This window comes from Gymnodraco acuticeps, unplaced genomic scaffold (genome assembly GCF_902827175.1).
Source record: "Gymnodraco acuticeps unplaced genomic scaffold, fGymAcu1.1, whole genome shotgun sequence".
In the NCBI taxonomy this organism is placed as follows: Eukaryota; Metazoa; Chordata; class Actinopteri; order Perciformes; family Bathydraconidae; genus Gymnodraco; species Gymnodraco acuticeps.
In genome coordinates, this window is record NW_022989750.1 from 203,974 (window position 1) to 222,520 (window position 18,547).

An 18,547-nucleotide genomic window follows, 5' to 3' on the forward strand; every position below is an offset into this window, starting at 1 on the left:
ATAGAGCCAGTCTCCAATCAGCCCTCTAACTCTCCCTGTAGGTGTCTGTATGCTGTGATTAACTCTGCAGGCAGTGTGTTGTCATGAAAGCTTGATGTTTCGCACTCAAAAAGGTCAACTCTTAGAGCAGCAAGGGGAGAAAGCTGTTGGGGCTTATATGTCAGCCTGGAATCTTACCTTTGAAAACTCCTACATAAATGGATAAAAGCCATTTGTTGATTTTATAAAGTTATTTCCATTAAACCATGAAAAAGCACCACTTTAAATATAATTATGATGTCATTCCAATCATTATTTTAGAATTGTATAATCATAAATAAGCTATTTTATGGTAAATGTTCATCAAGGTTTAAAACATGCTCCAGGTTGGATTTTCTTTATGTTGTGGTTACAGAGAGAAATGCATGGAAATGTCAAGCACTTTTGTATCAGATGCAGCTTTTTTGTTTTCCACAAAATGATATAAACACGTACTTGTTGTTGCTGGTGTCCCTTAGATTACATTATATATACAGGGATATTTAATTTGTAATACAGAGTGCATTCAGCATCACATTTCAAAGTGTGAGAAATTATCCATAGCATGTATCATGCTTAAAAACATCTTAATCTGAAGTGAAATAGAACAAATTGGAGATTTTAAAATAAACTCTAGCTACCCAAAAAAAACTGCCTACAGTCTATAAGGAATGACCTAATTATCAGTTGACCGGTGTATTACCAATTTGACAGAACACATTTCAGTAACTCTTTGTCCTTCTTACTGTATATAATTTTACATTTAAAACCAAGACAGTCTTTGAAGTCTTTGTTAAAGAATAATTATTGACTGACTTGTTCATGATCAAACAGCGTGTGTGTGTGTGTGTGTGTGTGTGTGTGTGTGTGTGTGTGTGTGTGTGTGTGTGTGTGTGTGTGTGTGTGTGTATGTGCGTGTGTGTGTGTCCTAATATGTCTTTATTAACGGTGAACAAAGCCCTGACGAAAAGATCAAACATTTACAGATGTGAAGAAATCCAAGTACAAACCCAGTGATCATGAGACGTGACGCATGACTGCAGAGTTAACTTAAGACCTGATAAGAAAGGTTGAAGCGGTGTGTAGGTGTGCGTGTGCGTGTGCGTGTGCGAGTAAGAGGGGAAGCCATGAACCTTATTTACCTCGAGCCGAGACATTTATGCTGGGTATTTGTTGCAGCAGCAAGACAGCAGCTGAAACAGAAAAAGACAACAAATAGAGCAGATTTTAAAATGGTATTCATGTTGTTATATAGTTTAGACATTGCAACAAGTCGATCATCATGAAGTATACTAATAGAAAATGTTTGCTCTAAGGGGAAAAGGAACGATTGGTGCCGTTTCATATGAGAAAATGAAACGAAGACCTTCGGTTGTTGCTCAACAGCAAATTGACAATCCATCATGCAGTAAAGAAAGTAATTCTCCTTCCCAAACCAGAAACACTTGAACATTAACCTTCATTAAACACTCATAAATCATACTACACGCAAGAACAAATACTAAAGCAAGGAGAGTATAAACTTAGGTTTCTAATACATATAACAACTATATAAATGGCATGTATGCAAACTCTCATCATTAAAGTATTCATATGACCCATGGACACCACCTGGCATTACCCTGAGCCCAGTGATGGAGGGAGGATCTGTGATGGAGCCAGAGTCCTCACATGTACATGACGAAGCACTTTTATTACTTTGAGGAACTGATTTGTTGTTTTTCAAGACAAGCACACAGAGCGCTCAGAACACAAAACACAGAGGCAGAACAAAATGTAACACAATAAACAGAAATGACTAAAACTCGATAGCAGGGACAAAATGTGTTGTCTAGTGTTCAAAGCCAAATGTAATGACAAGACATTTGAAGCGCTACATGTGAAGGACAATGAATCACAACATAGGGAATTGACAGTACAGATATAGTGTGTTTTAGATTAGTAACAACAGGTGGTTGACTATTTTTTGGGGGACGAAAAAGAGTTTCCATTCCACAGTGGTTGAATATTTACCGTTGACTCAGTATGTAATATTTGACTATTTTATTTTCTTATATATTTTGTATTATTACTTGTCAGCACACTGTGTCCTTATGTGTTACTCAACAGCACCTTTCATTAGATGCCCCATGCATCCACAATGCCAACATATTTCACATGTCACAATTCCAGTTTGTAACAGCAGGCATTGTGGGAAAAGAAAGTGAAGGCTTAAGGCCAAATCAAGATTAACAGTTGACAGTCAGACATTACAGAAATAATTCACAGTATTTGTTCTGTTAATTTAAAAACACTTCACAGGAAATGTTTTGTTTACATCCCTCATTACATTAATTTGCAGTCCAAATCTGATTAGATTCCTGTCCGTTACAAGAAGCCCGAGGGTGGGAAACGATGTGATTTGTGTACGAGGAGTCGGTGTATCCGTTGCAATTCCTGATGTTAGTCATAGTGGTCCATAAGAGTCATGGATTATTAAACTTCCCTTCAGGCTATTCCAGTCCATTCAATCTAGAGTTCAGTTCAATTTTAGAATATAAAACACAACATGGAAATGTTTTATTCATGCTTATCATCCCTTACTGTCAGCCCTATTAGGTTATCAGATATTCATTGTGAGGGAAAAACATCTTTAGATTTACACAGTAATGGTGTGTTCTTCATTCATTGTCTTTTATTGTGAAGAAAGATCAATGCCATGCTTTAGTTTAGATATTAACAAAGGTTTGACCTGTGATTACATCCTAACTTACAAACATTAGTGTTGTAGCCAATTATTATTATAATTCATTAATTTCAAGATGACTACCCAGTACTTCATTCGTTTTTCGATCAAATCTAATGAAAATAGTGAAAATCCCCTTGTGATTTTGCACAGCGGTGACCCAAACTTGTCAGCTCAGTATGACAAAGAAATCTAAAAATAAATGCATTTAAGAAGCTGAAACCTTTTTTTTTTTTTTTTAAAACCCCACTATTTAACCGTCACCTAAAACAACATCTCTAGAGGACATGCACCATGTTATGTACCATGTTCATGTACCACCATGTTTTGCTTTATTGGAAAGATATGTGGAATAAATACATCTTTAAAAATAACATAATGGTCTTATTGGAGGCTGTATGGTGTCATGTTATACTGAACGGTGTCTCATCTTTGGTCCACACCCTTTTATATCAAATGTTATTGAACTGTATTGATATGAGTGCTGTGAACAGGTGTTATTCAGGGATATTAGCACACAGTTCAAGCTAACTGCATCCATTTATGGCTAAAGTGAAATAGACAACCAGTTTTCATCTTTGCAAAATGTATTTATATGACATTACCCTCGTCCAATTCATGAAATAAACTGATACATGTGTACAGTACATACCCAACACATTGTTTACAGAGATCTGGGGTTAAAAGTGCATATTCTGTGCCTGACTTCTGTTCTCAGACAGTAATATCTTCTGAGACTGTTTATGACATTTGAATGACCCGTTAAGTACAATGATGTGGTGTTTACATGAACAATCTTATATATGACAGTAATGGAAAAAAAAACGACAGAAGTAGTGTGAAAAGGCCATTTATTAATAAGTGACTCTTCTATGTCACATACACAGCTTTGTGTTTACACAAATGAGTGCTTTTTTATACTTGCTTTAAGTAACAGTAAATCTAGGATTTAATAATTATTGACAATAATAACAGACATCATATCCTGAAGTTCTGTACATCAAGTACTCTGATGGTCATTGACACCACTAACTCCAACAACAGCATTAGCAAGAAAATCAACAGGCTGGCACTGTGGTTTGAGAACAACTCAATCACAGCAAATAAATGTTATTGGATTTCCAGAGGGACCAGCTCACTGCCCTGACCCTGACCCTGGTGGGAAACGTCCAGACAATAGAGCATGATGAGTAGTTTTAACACCTCGGCACTACCATCGATCACAAGTTACTTTAAGACTACTGCTGAGCTGATTCTCTAGAGCCAGCAATGTCTGTTCTGCTCTGCTAACAACCTGACCCCCCCCAATGTGATTGAAAAGATCAGCAGCAAGATCAGCAGCAAGATCATTAACACAGGAACAGGAGCTTCTCAGCATCGTACATGAGAAACTGACTGAGCTGAAGACCGCACACACAATCTCAACACCTTTTACAACTTCTGTTCGTACATACTGCTTCTAATAACCAGGGCCCAGGAGTTCAAAACTTTTAATCCCTATCTGATCAGATCAGATTTGGATTTTTGGGAGTTCAAAACCAAACAACAGGATTAGGATCATTTTGATATCCGATCAGATCAGGAAATCCAATCCAAGCTTTAATCTGGATTACATTTTCAAAACGGGTAGTTCAAACCGACAACACAGGATTGGGATCAGTTTGATCCAAAAAACTGGATTATCCTGATCCCACCAGAGGGGTGGATTTCAAGTGGATTACCAGAGCAAAATGTAGGCCTACTGTACCATTTATTTAAAAATATGTTTCAATATAAATAAGATGGCAAAGTTTGTTAACTGAAATAATACACAATTTTTAGCCTTCATGGCAAATCAATTTTATTTTTCATTTTTTGGTCACGTTTGTGGTGGCCTATTTTGTTTTCAACCAAATATTGATGACATAAATGTTTATGCTCATGAAAGTATCACAACAAAGATTGTCAATCACAAATGTAATTTAGATTAAAGCAAAAATATCTTCAACAAAAAAAAAGTCCATCATCTGTCATCACCTTTCAAAAGTAATCGCGTAATTGTCTTCCTTGTATTATTTTTCATGTCCACTAGATGGTGATCGGTAGGATTAAAGCACTGATATTCAGGATCTAGTCATCTTGAAAAATCGTAATCTGGATCAGGGTGATCCTATCCTGAATTGCTTTGAACTCCAGGGACAAACTCTGGCCAACTTGTCTGATCCTGGATCACAAAAAATGGGAATTCAAAATCTAATCGGATCTGATTGAGATTAAAAGTTTTGAACTCCTGGGCCCAAGAGTATAATGTTTAATTATATTTTTTAATACATAAAGGACATCAAATCATAATGAAATTGTAATTAAAAAAATACTCCCACTAGGGTAACAACAATAAAGCATTCATTCAAAGGCAGCTGGATCATCCAGGCGTGCTTTGAGGAGCTGAATTCTCAGTGAGGTTTCAGTTTGCTGAAGCCGGCACAGCTGTATTTGTTCTTCGGCCAGACGGATCTGCATCTCTGCCCTCTCCGTTTCACGGCTCAGCAGAGTCTCGTAGGCATCATCCCTCTGCTCTGGTTTTCTGGTGCGCTTGCATTTTCTCTTTAGAGGTGGCTCTTGCAGTGTGTCATCAGGCCTGACTGAAGGTCCAGCTTCTGGATCCACATGGGTCAGGAGGACCTCATCTTCAATGGTGTGTGTCACATTAGGTGCATTGACGACCTGAAATGAAAGTTTATCAATATACTTTATACCCCTTAATAAGATGATCACAAGCATGCAACCTGGAAAATTGTAGTACTAGGATGCTATGTAAGACATATAGCCATTGTAGTACTATGAAAATAACAATTATACAAGATAATAATTGTAGTTCTATAGGAACAAGGATAAAATCACACATACCTGCGACTCACCATCCAGTACAACGTTTGGTATTCCATGTAAAGATTGTGACTGCTGACCACCAATGATATCAAGTACCACATCTGTGTATTATCCCCTTTTATGTGGTTTGTTACCCGTCTGTGGGTTTTTAGCCTGGCTGTGGTCTTTGGTAGCTTGCTGCTTCAAATTCTTCCACCTCAACCTCACTTGGTCCACCGTCCTCTTGTGTCCAGATCCTGTGGCATTCACATTGTCTGTAACTTCCATCCATATTCCGCTCTTTACTTTAGTCGCTCCACCCTCTCTGTTAAAGCTACCAACTATGGAGTCATAATTGTTCCTTACACCCAGCAGCAGTGCATGGGTCTCAGCAGATGTAAAATTAGGCCCTTTTTTGTCCATCTTTCCAACTCAATGGTTTGGTCAGGTCAGCAATTAGTTTTATAGGTCTGGCCTTGCTATTAATTACATAATTAACCACAGGCCCTAACCAATCTGGACATTCATTCCAGGTGTGTATTTGCAATTAGTTGTTATTCAGAGACTGATGTAGGCCTACTGACTGAAACAACAGTCAGAACACAGTCATGGCAGGGATTATTCACATCTTCCATGCTGGAAGGAGAGGTTACCGCCAAAGGGTCCACACCGAGCGCCCCAAACCTCTCCAACAGTACACAACAGAAGAACTGTACAATCGTTTTCGATTTGGACTTGATGACATCAACTACATTGCTGATCTGGTCAGGTCACAACTGCAGTGCAGAACCTTGCGGAGTCATGCTCTGACTGTAGAGGAACAGGTCCTCATTGCCCTGCGCTTTTACGCATGTGGAACATTCTATGAGGTCATAGCTGACAGCATGGGAGTCTTTTGAAAGGTGATGACAGATGATGGACTTTTTTTTCTTGAAGATATTTTTAATTTAATCTAAATTACATTTGTGATTGACAATCTTTGTTGTGATACTTTCATGAGCATAAACATTTATGTCATCAACATTTGGTTGAAAACAAAATAGGCCACCACAAACGTGAGCAAATAATGGAAAAATTAAATGTATTTCCCATGATGGCTAAAAATTGTGTATTATTTCAGTTAACAAACTTTGCCATCTAATTTAAATTGAAACATATTTTAAAATAAATTGTACAGTACATTTTGCTCTGGTGATCCACCCCTCTGGTGGGATCAGGATAATCCAGTTTTTTGGGATCAAATTGATCCCAATCCTGTGTTGTCGGTTTGAACTACCCGTTTTCAAGATTTGATCCAGATTAAAGCTTGGATTGGATTTCCTGATCTGATCGGATATCAAAATGATCCTAATCCTGTTTTTTGGTTTTGAACTCCCCAAAAGATAAATCTGATCTGATCAGATAGGGATTAAAAGTTTTGAACTCTTGGGCCTTGGGCCCAGAAGATATAGATTTGATCATACTTCTATGTGAAATAGGTGTTGTATGTGAATTAAGTGTCTTATTTTTCCACTGTAAAACAAAGTAATCTGAGTTTTGTCAGTTAGGCTTGTCGGCGAGTCTAAATACTACATTATCGATAGTGAGACTTATCTTTGGCTTCTGCTGCACACACATCCCAGGATTAAGCTCTGTGATTTCTTGCTAAAATGCACCTGGAGAGTCATTCTCAAAATCTCCCTAATAAGTGTTGCTGTCTACCAAACTTTTTTTTAAGCAGATATTTTCTAAGTGCCATGTCTGGGTAAAATGAATAAAACATTTACTTCCAGAACCAGAGGCATCACAAATAGCACCTTCTACTTTGCAGCTCTCTGACTTGTCTGATCTCAAAAAAGTATTTAAGTATCAGCTTTAGATAAATGTGCAGCCTTGATATGCAATTACTGAGAGCTTTCTAACTAAACTACAGCCTGCCAGATCTTTAAAACACTGCTTTTCCAGTTTTAAAAGATTCCTTTTGACAGCTTCAGCCAAAGTGCAGCAACATGTACATTTGTCAGTTTATTTGCAATGCAATCTTTCACTTCTCAGAGTAATGATAGCATGAGTCATTTAAGGAAGAAGAGATTCGTAAGAGTGTTCCAACAAGGAGCTATAATTAACGTGCGGTGTTCCTGCAATGACAAATGATGAGTCTATTTAATGGCCTAATTGGCAAGTACTCAAATACTAATGAATCTCCTAATTAGGCTCTTACTAAAAGTGCATTAGCAAGGTCAAGCTTACATCTCATTACACATTGTGTTGAAATTATCCAAAAGTTCACAGTGTGTCCTGGCACAGCAGCCTTTAATGATTAACCATCTTAAAAAGGGTGTCCTTGTCATAAATGCTACAATCAATCATCATAAAGTGAACACCCAAGGCGTCTCGTGATGCCGTCATTGTCGTGGTGACGCACAACAGAAAGATTCAGGCTGATAAGGACCGCAAAGACTCTCATCAACGTCAAGAACTTCAGATCAAGACGATTAGGGTTCATGTTCACAACCAAACCCATGCACCTCTACAAGTTATGACTATATGTACCATTATCATGTCTTACTGCTATAGTCCATTTTTTGAAAAGGATACATTTCATTTTTGTTGCCAGAGACTCTAAGTCACTGCTTCCGGCCAATGAATTCATAAATTCCAACTTTATTCTAATTTTGAGATCATTTAAAGCATTTCTTGCGAGCAGCAGGAACAAGAACCAATATGTGCAACCTAAGATTATGAATGCTTTGAAAAGTAAGATATATAATATGTTAATCATCAAGCTTTAGGGGTGCAGATTCTGTTACCTCTGCCCAGAGCCAGGTTGTGGTGCTATGCTAAGCTAACCCTCTGCTGCTATAGCTTCATATTTAGAAAGGTAAAAATGTGAACGTGCCAATCATCATCTAACTGGGAAAGAAATCCAAAATGTCTAATAGTTGTAACAGTTTCAATTGTATATTGTAAGTCATATTTTTCATTTGATTTTAGATTGCTGCTGTTTGGATCACATTACTGCCATTGATTTCCTGCAAATGGTGTTTTGGTATAGCAGAACAATTCAAAAGAATAAAACAGCACATTAAGTTCACTCTTAAATAAATTGCTTTTAGACTACAGATAGAAAAAGGTCTGTCCTCCACTGTGACCAAATGTCTTTGTATTTCACGCCCTTGTCACACAGGAGTTGGTTTTCCAGCTCAATCAGTGACTTATTGTCACTCACTTAGATAAACAGAGGAAACAATAGCTTTTGACCAAAATCACTGAAGGGAACCAGCAAGTCATGACCATAAGTGTTCATATAGGTGTGTTTCTACTCAATGTTGATTCTGTTTAGCTCTCTGAAGCTTCATCTCATCTCTGATTCCACTTTTTCTGAGTTTCAAACCAGAAACTTCACATGTTGTTAAACACGAAGGCTCTTTCAAATAATATATATGGTATGCAACTTGGCCGCATAAAGCCTCAGAAAAAGATTTAAAATAGTAAAAACTTAAAATAGTAAAAACACTAAAAAAGCAGAAATAATCCTGTGGCTGAAGAACTACATTTTTCAGGCTAAAACTAGACAGGAAATGTTTGTCTATAAACCTTTACAAATATCCCACTATACAAACATCAATGTCCTGACTTAAACATATTTAAAAGGCTGAATAATGACCACAAAACGGACAAACTGAAATCTGAATTTAAGTCAATAAAATCCCAGTGCTCTTTTTCTTCTTACGAAGAAGTATGACAAATTCTGTCACATACCAGTGAGTCATGCAGACAGACTAAAGCAGAATTGGCTCCGCAAATGTTTGCAGACAAACCAGATTCAGATGGTGATAGATGATAAGCAGGAGGAGGCGGCTCAGTGCTGGAGCAGCACGCCATCTATTGGAAACAGAGGGGACTCCATGTCTTGTTTTCTGCGTTACTTGTTAAATTGATGACACTGAAGCTTCCCACATATAAGAAACAGGTCTGACAGAACGACTTGAATGCACTGTAGGTAGTATGTCAGCACAGCAGGAGAAGAGAAACAGCCATTCTCATACAATCAATCAGACAACAAAATCTGAAGAGCTACTTTTTTCAGGCTAAAACAAGACAGGAAATGTTTGTCTATTAACCTTAAAAAAGATCCCACTATACAAACATCAATGTCCTGACTTAAACATATTTAAAAGAATGAATAATGACCACACATTTAAAAGGAATTATTCCCTCTATTTTCTCTTCAAACCGAAGGTGTCTTTTGAGCAAGGCACCGCACCAACGCAGTTAAAGAGGAAACAAGAACAACCTATAGATCAATAAAACATATAATTAGGAGAATTCTAAAAAAACTTCACGAACAAAGGATGAACGGGAATAAATACAAAGAGAAACAAAGTAGTCTGGCAGTGAAATATGACTACTGACATATTTTTCGTTGTGTCCCATTCTGAAAATGTGGGTTTGTGGGAGAGACAAAGAGTCAGAACAAAATGATGATGGATGAAATTAAAAATATTCCTCTGCATAGGGGAAGATTGGAAGAGATATGATGAAAAGACTGTAGCTATGTCAAACAATAGAGACGTGTGTGAGTGTGTGTGTGTGTGTGAGTGTGAGTGTGAGTGTGAGTGTGTCAAGGGGTTATAAAGACAGAATAAAGGAAGCAGATATAGAGGAAGGAAGGAGATAAAGTCAGGGGGAGGGGATGCATACATATTTTGGGGATTTACATTCCACGTTGGTTTGCTCATGAACAGACGCAGTCATGCTTAAATGACAGAACAATGCAATACAACAGTAAACAGTCTGGTATTTTACTACAATTGCATATACGCTGCGTGGATACTAAACGCTGAGGGCATTAAGTACAAATATGACAAGAATCTACGAGTGATAGAGAAATACTAGACAATAGACACACGCTCATATAAATGTCATGTAATGACAGGAACATCATGGAAATATTTAAGAAAATATGCTATTATGCAATACAAACACACCAATGAATATAGCAAGATGTAACAAGAATCACGATCATATCAACCTACAGTCCCGATTGAGAAGACTGCCTCAGACACGTTAGTATGTTTGTGTTCTATAGAAACACTTCAAGACTCCCGCAGTGAAAACGTGTTTTATTTTATTTTTGAGCAACCTTTCAGCCTTTCAGTTTACTAAGTTACCTTTAAGTGAGAAACATGTACATACCTAAGACATAGACTGCCTATTCAAGCACTTTAACTGTCACAAACTTTTACAATTGTAACTTTAAAGATGAATGTTCACTCACCACAGTTACCGGCGGTCTTCCCTCTCGGGGTTAGTCTGACAGGAAAGTGTCTCTGAACCTGCTGGATTTGTCTGTCAGGTAAAGCCACCGCAGTTATCACTCATTGTCATTTTTATTGCTGTAGAATAGTTAGTTAGTTTAGACTTCAAACTCTGCAACATGCAGGGCTAGGTGCCCCGCCGTCACTGTGACGTCGACGCCCCAGATCACATGACAGGAAGTGAGCTGCGGGACGTAAACAACTTTACTATATTAAACACGAGGTCTGCCTTTACACACACACACACACACACACACACACACACACACACACACACACACACACACACACACACACACACACACACACACACACACACACACACACACACACTTCTGTTTGTTTGATCATCTATTAGGCTTATCTGTACTTTGCCAACTCTTGCCTCCTTCCATGTTTCACAATTCTCTTTTGCTGATAGGCTGCCTAATGCTTAATTATTCCCCTTTAAGTTGTCTTTTTTTTACCTCATTTAACTAGACGATATATTGAGCTTACAGACATACAAAAGGGGTTTAAAAGCATTCAACAATTGTATATTTGTTGTTGTTTTGAGCACTATGCATTTTATATTGAATTCGCCATTACACATTTTCCTGCTAAGAATTTGTTTTCATTTCATTTCCAATAGATAAACCTTTTTTTTTCTACACAAACATGCCAAGTAGTTATTGCATTTAGTCGTCATCTCTAATGTTAATTCTTTCTTTTTGCAATCGTCCAGAATGCTAATATCTAATTTCTGCTTTTGTGGATAACTTAAACACATGGATTCAGAAGTAAAGGCTCCCTCACAGTCACAGATGTTACTAATATGTATTTTAATCATATTTATAAGTTTGTCCAGAATGCCAGATGCTCCCACAGCATCTCTTATCCAGGCACACCCTTAGTTTAGCCACAGTGGCAAACTCATCTTACTGGCTCTTACCTTGTTGGGTGTCCCTCACCATCAAACCCCTCGGACAACATGCTTTATCTCTGGAGTCTGAGCCATCTGTCCTGGGACACTTGACCTGGTGAAGTGTGGGTGAAAAGACAACACAGTTGGCTCTTCTGAGCATAACATCTAAGTGAGGGGTCACAGAAACCAGTGACACAGAAAAGGAAAATTCAGCAATGTGTTTTAGGAGTATTTGTTTTATTTTGTTGAAATCACAATAATGTGCTTTTTATATTCTGACAGTGAGTGTTAATGCACTTAAGGCTCTGTCATATGGTGATCCTCTGGACTTTTTAAAGTTTGATTTTAGTGCAATCCCTGAATGTAAGCATGTGGCAACATTACTTACCAGAAAAGTAAAACAGAGAAGTGTAAAATATTATCCCTGATTGAGAGAAGGCTGAATGTCTCAGTCATTATAGTGTATGTTTATATAAATAAATAAGTAAGAGCAGCTTAAATAGACACATTAAGTTCAGTAAAGGATTTCATCTGTCAACATTGTATGTGAAGAGATATACAGAGTCAAATCACGTTGTGCCTTTGATGTAATCACAGCCAACACAGATACACTAGTTTAATTTGCAAGTTCAGCAAACCAAACTACAATACTTACATTTGATGACATTTTTTCTAGCCTGTCCTCTCATGTCGCCTTAATCCTTCCCCCCCCCCCCCATCTCTTTTCTCGGTAAATTCGCAGTCTTTGTGTTCTTACTTAGCCCAAAATAGTTCAATGTATTTGTGATTTTCACTGTTCCTTTTTAAATTGAACACAAAGAGTTGGTTTCTTCATCTAAACTATTTTAGGATTCAACTATAACCTTCTGGATGTCTCAGGCCAGGGTATACATTATTTATACATCATATATGACAATACATATACAATATTTCACATGTAATTGTTCATTTCAGTTACAATTATGTTTTGTTATCTATAACAATAATAATAATAATAATAATAATAATAATAACTGCCCAAAAAGGCACATGTACTGTATTCTTGTAATATCATTTTGTAAGTGGGCAATTATGAATTCTACAAAGTGCTTACAAAGAAATACATCACCAATATAGAAAACATTCAATTTATGTGTAATGTAGAGATGATTCAGCTCCAATCAGCAGAATTAAAAGCAGCCAAACAAGCAGGTCAAAGCTAAAGCAAAACTACTCTACTGTCATTGAAAAAAGTGCCTTTGTAAAGAAACAAGCCTGAGATATACATAGAAATGGCCTTGTGTAAACAACATTTCTGGGGGGTTTTTCTGCACAGAATCATCAGAGTTGTAGACCAGACAGGACGTCTGGTGAAGTGTCCGTCATTTTGAGTACTGGGCAAACGGAGACTCCTCGTTCACTTTGCTCTGGAGAGATGAGAGTAAAAAGAAAAAAGGCATTTAAAAGAATAAACCATTCAACGAGGTGTATGCTGATTTACATAAAGGTATATTTTAGTATCCATTATCTGTCAACTATCTTGTATTTAGAATAACAGGTAGGTATTTCGTCATGTACTGGACTGATGATTGATGAAGTCACACAAAAACATTTTGCGAAACAGACCTGCTTTGTAAATTGACAGACTACGAGTCTTCAAGAGCCTTCAGGTTTGGTCATCAATATGGCACTGATGGGTAAATCCTCTTCAGTGTGGCATTTCAATGTTTATTTAGGGATCAATAAATAAATACCAAGCGAGGATGTGTTTGGTCCTGTTAGCGCCATGTAAACTCTAAAATGAAAAACTCTTCTAATTCATGTCCTGACAACGGCTTCTTTGAATGTGGCAATAAAGATTTAAAGATAGCTGGAAACTGTTTTGCCTATGTCTCCAGTTTTTCACACGGTGCAGGCCTGATGCTTGGTCACACTTTCATTTTAAATCAAACCGAAGACTCCAGGATGCTGACGCACTGATGCCGTGCTGATGATAAGCTTTCCTTTCTGAAGAAAACGCTTAGTCATTCCATTCTCACCACATAATGTGCTAATTCTGAGACTTTGCCACACACTTGTAATCTGGTTAGGCTTTCCTGTTAGTGTAAACCAGAGAGCAGCAAACCACTGCTCACTGCAGCGGGGGAGAAGTTAGAAGATAGTTGTTAAAAACTTTTTAAATGTCAGCTGTTATACACTGACAGCGTTTACAGACTTCATGCATAAATGTTGACTAGTTGCATCTTAAGGACTGAATGGCAGACAACTTTGAAAGACAAATACTTATTTTAGGTCCTGAGCCCCTAAGGCCAATTTCAGCCTGCTCTTGACACCTTAGCTCAACATGTTGTACCTACGGTTTAAGAACTGTAGTGTTTTTTTTAGGCTAGCTCAGTTGTGTTTCTTCCAACTGAGAAATTCACTATTTGTATTTTTCTTTATGTCTCCTGATCTTCAATGAGTTATTCATGCTTTTGTCTTATCTTGATTTTTGTCAAGTTATGTTTACATGCCTTTATTAGCAGCTTCAGGGCCTTACGGTGAAGAAAAACAAGTGGTTTTGTGTTAACAATTATAGCCCCTGCTCGCCTGTGGCACTTATGTCTACATCACAAACAACTGCCATCTCATTGGCTGTGCTTTGAAAGGTCAGCGGTAACAGAGGTCAAAGCTGAAATTATTCTAACTTTGGGTGCACTGTTTGCTGGCAATTTCTCTTGATGCTAGCTGGGATTGCGTGTTACAAGAGACTGCCAAGAGATGTGAGCAGATGTAACTATCCTATAAGTTACTCTTTAAAAAGGACAATACTGAGCCATTGACCAGATTGTGTTGGTCAATTGTGTAATTGCTTTTTACTGTTCACCATCTTACACTGCTGTGTTGGCTTGCTGACATTAACAGTAATTAGCACTAATGTCATTAATTGTGCAGAGTTGAACGTATATACAGTAGGTGGTAATGTCGCTAGATACAAAAAATGAAGGGAACACAAAAAGTTGACAATAAATGGGAACTATGAATCTACTAAATATTAGTCACAATACATTCCAATATCATCTGATTGATACGCTGCTGGAGAGGCTAAACATAAAACGATTGGATAACAATTTGATAGAGAGAAAAAAGACAGAAATCTAACTTGCCATCGGCACGTCTTCGAGCCTCTCGAAGTTGGATCTTTGTGATTTGGTACATTTTACGATGACAACAACTAGCAGAAGGATAAGGACAATACAGAAGATGCAGAGTATGGCAACGAGGCCAGGATTTCTCTCCAAGTCAGCTTTTGTCCATTCAGGTGAAAGACCTGAGGGGGAGACAAACCAAGAAGTTCCTTTGTTACTTACTCGACAAACTGGATTTACATCATTTCTACTTCAGTAAAAAGAAAAAAGTTGTTGAAAAGGAAATAATTGCAAGCAGAGAGTTCCTAAAGAGAAAAATGTGGAGGTCAACATGTTGACAGTTTTGAAAGCATCTGTAAAGTTGCTTAAATTGTAATGATTTTCAGCCTGTAATTTTACTGGTGAAAGAAACGCCACTCAGCTCAGATATCTTTTACATGCAGGAAACAGCCATTATGGGACCATATCTATATAAGTTAAAAAAAAATGGAAAGCTTTTAGTTATGTCATATTTTTATAAGTCTATTTTATTTCTAAGTCTGACCTTGGCTGGTTGTGTTTACATTGGAGGCTGCAGTGACGTTTGTTGAGTCTGATGCTGGTGGGAGTGTCACTTCGTGGGAAACTGTCTCGTTAGACGTGGTGTTGGTTGTGGTTGTCTGAGGAGAAGTGACACTGGGATGAGTTTCCTCTGTCCTGTTGGGAGTTTGTGAAGAAGTCTGCAGTGATGCTGTGGATTCTGTTTGTGTAGTGACTGCAGTGGTAATCTGTAGTGTTGTTGAAGGAGGCAGTTCTGTGTTGGTGGTGGCTGCCACACTGGCACTATTCTTCTCTGCAGCCAAACTTGTGTGGTGAGCAGCACTTGTGGTTATCTCGGTCACCGGTTTGGCTGAGGAGGAAATGGGGGTGTCTGCAAAGAAACAAACAGCATAAAAAGCTCTGTCAGGATGCACAACATGTACACCTGATCAAGACAATGCTGGAGTGTTTGTTGGATAAACTGTTTTTACCCAATCATGCATACAATTTCAACACAAGGTTCATCCTTTTCCCATATCCATTGTTTGTGAGGGTGAAACAAAACAAATAAGTAATTGGTTGAGTATTCAATTGTAACGTCACTAAAGGGAGGTTCTTCCCGTTTGAATTTCTTCAAAGCATCCCACCGTTAGAGAAGCAGGGATTTTCAGCCGCTCTTATAAGAAATATGCCATCAGGTGTAATATTTGTTTCATCAATAAGAGTGGGCACACACTGCAGTACTTTAAGCCTCATAGCCATTGTTACAGCAGGCTCATAGGACACAAAACCATTACAAGTTTGAGCCATTTCCACCTTTAATGTTTCATTCCAATAAGTTGGTGACTTTTTGACTATTATATATATGACCACCAAATCAATATTTTAATTATGTTTGATGTTTTATTTCAATCTTTATTTCTAACAGATTACAGAATAACAAATACAAAATAACAAATGTGAAAAACAGAATACTGTATTGTTAGAATACAGTATTTGTATTTCTATATTCAACAAAAAATAGTCATATTTATATATTCCACAAAAATATTAATAATAATAAATCATGTGTCCGAAAGGGAGCAGGAGGAAGCAAATGCTTATTAATTCCCACCCCTTACTGCTGATCATTGATTGTCCTTTAAACCATTTCTGCAAGTTATTCCTACTTACATATATACATACATTTACAATAATTTCTCATCTTCAATCACCTTTCTTCATTCTCATAGTTTTCCAAAAAAGTGTTTCTGTACATCCTTTTAAACTGAATTATATTGTGCTTTGTTTTAACTCCTGCTCCAAACCATTCCATAAGATTGTTATGCACATACTTCAGAGTTGTTCTGACCTTGAGTTGTTTCAAATGTAGATTTCCTCTCAAATTATACCCACCCTCTCTGTCCATGAACAATGTTTGTAATTTCCTAAGAAGTAGATTATTTCTTGCTCTGTACCTGATTTGTGCAGTTTTAAATTCAACCAGATCGGTAAACTTCAGTGTGTGTGACTTCAAGAATAATGCATTAGTGTGTTCAAGATATCCAACATGTTGACGTTGAAAAACATGTTATATTCAATTTTAAATACTTACAGTACTGTTCATTTTGCTTAGTGACATAACAAAGCAGTTCCGTTAATTAGCCAAGTTGAGCTGTTAGATGTAATGTGTTTGTCTGGGTTTCATTTGCTGAGTAAATGTAACATTCTGCAGACAAAGCTCTGCAGACAAAGCACTAATCCAAGCAGCAGCCTTGTTAGTGTGTTCGCAGAAGCCATCAGGTCCTGTAGCCCCACCCAGGTGATAGGCTGGTGATGGTCATAGGCTCATTTAACCACACCTCTGCTCTGTATACAGAATATATTATTTATTTTATGAAATATATGATTAGAATAAATACATTCACAGGGGCATTGGGCACCTTGAGTTTTGGATAAATGAGTGCGTCTTACTAAATAAACTTATATTTACTTGATTCACATTTGTAATGCATTACAAAACTGCTCCGTCTCCTGATGAATGAACATTAGCTCCACAATAGCTTTAAAATGGACCTCAATTGGTTGTTGTGTAAGCGAATGGATCTCTTTTTCCTTTTTTTTTTAAAGGCACAGTTTTGTCCGCTAATGATGACGATGATGCACCTGGTGGTGGTCAGCTGGCATGTTGTTTGCCCTTTAAATGTTTGCAGAAGCAGACGCAGTAGGTTCAGCTCAAGATAACTTTCACTGGTTAAATATTTGCTTGAGTCTCAACTCAGACGTGACCTTCCCATGTACTTCCTTCTGGGATTTAGCAATACCAGTTCCTTCTTCACTTTAATAATCTGTTATGTTACATAAACAAAACTTTGACATTTATATTTTGGAATATAAATGTAAGATTATAAATATTTTTCTCTCAGTACAGGGCTTATGCTTCAAATTATTAAAAGTTATGGTCTCAGAAATGTCTGTTATAGGTGTGGAAAGTATACTAAGTTCCATATGTTCCTGCATATTGAGGAAGCTACCTTCAACCAACCTGCGTCTCACTGCTGGTAGTTCCCCGTTTGCATGACTTTGCATCTTTATAAGATTTAAAGATGACGTTAAAGTCAAATTACTAAACAAATGAAACACATAGGCCTACATATAGTTTCCAAGTAAAAGTGGGAAATGCTGCTTACCTTCACAGAAAGTCACTGCAAACAGGGACACCAGCACAGTGAGGTGCATTGCTGCAGTCATGTTGAGGGTGGAAAAGGATGGCAGTCATAAACATTCAACCACATTTACATCCTTGACAGCAGGGTGTGTAGAGAGCCTGAGAAGGAGTGGTCTAAACGCAGCGTTGGAGCATATCAAATCTTTCCAGCTGATAAGTCAATGTTTGAACAATGCCCTCTATTCACTCTGGATTTAAAGTGGCATGATGCTACTTTACTTGCTTCTACTGCTGAAATGGTGTTTTAAAATATATATGTTTAACCAGGTCACCGCATTAAGCTCATATATGTATTTACAAATGGTGACATGGCATAGCAGCAACACAGGTTTAAACAATTAACTCAAATGCACATAGAGCTGATTAGCATTAAACTGTTACACATTTGCACACAAACAGCCTGCACTCCACATATTTCAC

General features: G+C 37.5%; 2 protein-coding genes across 3 annotated transcripts in view; both read right to left on the minus strand.

Moving 5' to 3' along the window:
* LOC117536233 (cAMP-specific 3',5'-cyclic phosphodiesterase 4D-like) overlaps window positions 1-11,061 on the minus strand; it is a 122,371-nt gene extending 111,310 nt beyond the window's left edge. For both annotated transcript variants that reach the window (XM_034201106.1, XM_034201055.1), the window contains exons 1-2: window positions 10,851-11,061; window positions 1,161-1,211 (exon numbers count right to left, since the gene is read on the minus strand). In XM_034201106.1, the coding sequence (XP_034056997.1) occupies window positions 1,161-1,175 (15 nt within the window). In that variant the 5' untranslated portion in view covers window positions 1,176-1,211; window positions 10,851-11,061. The remainder of the gene's footprint in view (window positions 1-1,160; window positions 1,212-10,850) is intronic.
* A 953-nt stretch (window positions 11,062-12,014) lies between these two features.
* LOC117542308 (integumentary mucin A.1-like) lies at window positions 12,015-18,205 on the minus strand. Its single transcript, XM_034209903.1, has 4 exons — window positions 18,090-18,205; window positions 15,446-15,811; window positions 14,920-15,083; window positions 12,015-13,200 (listed from the first exon to the last, which is right to left on the minus strand). Exons 1-4 carry the CDS (start codon window positions 18,148-18,150, stop codon window positions 13,156-13,158), a joined length of 636 nt encoding a protein of 211 aa, XP_034065794.1. The 5' UTR covers window positions 18,151-18,205; the 3' UTR covers window positions 12,015-13,155.
* Window positions 18,206-18,547: the final 342 nt, after the last annotated feature.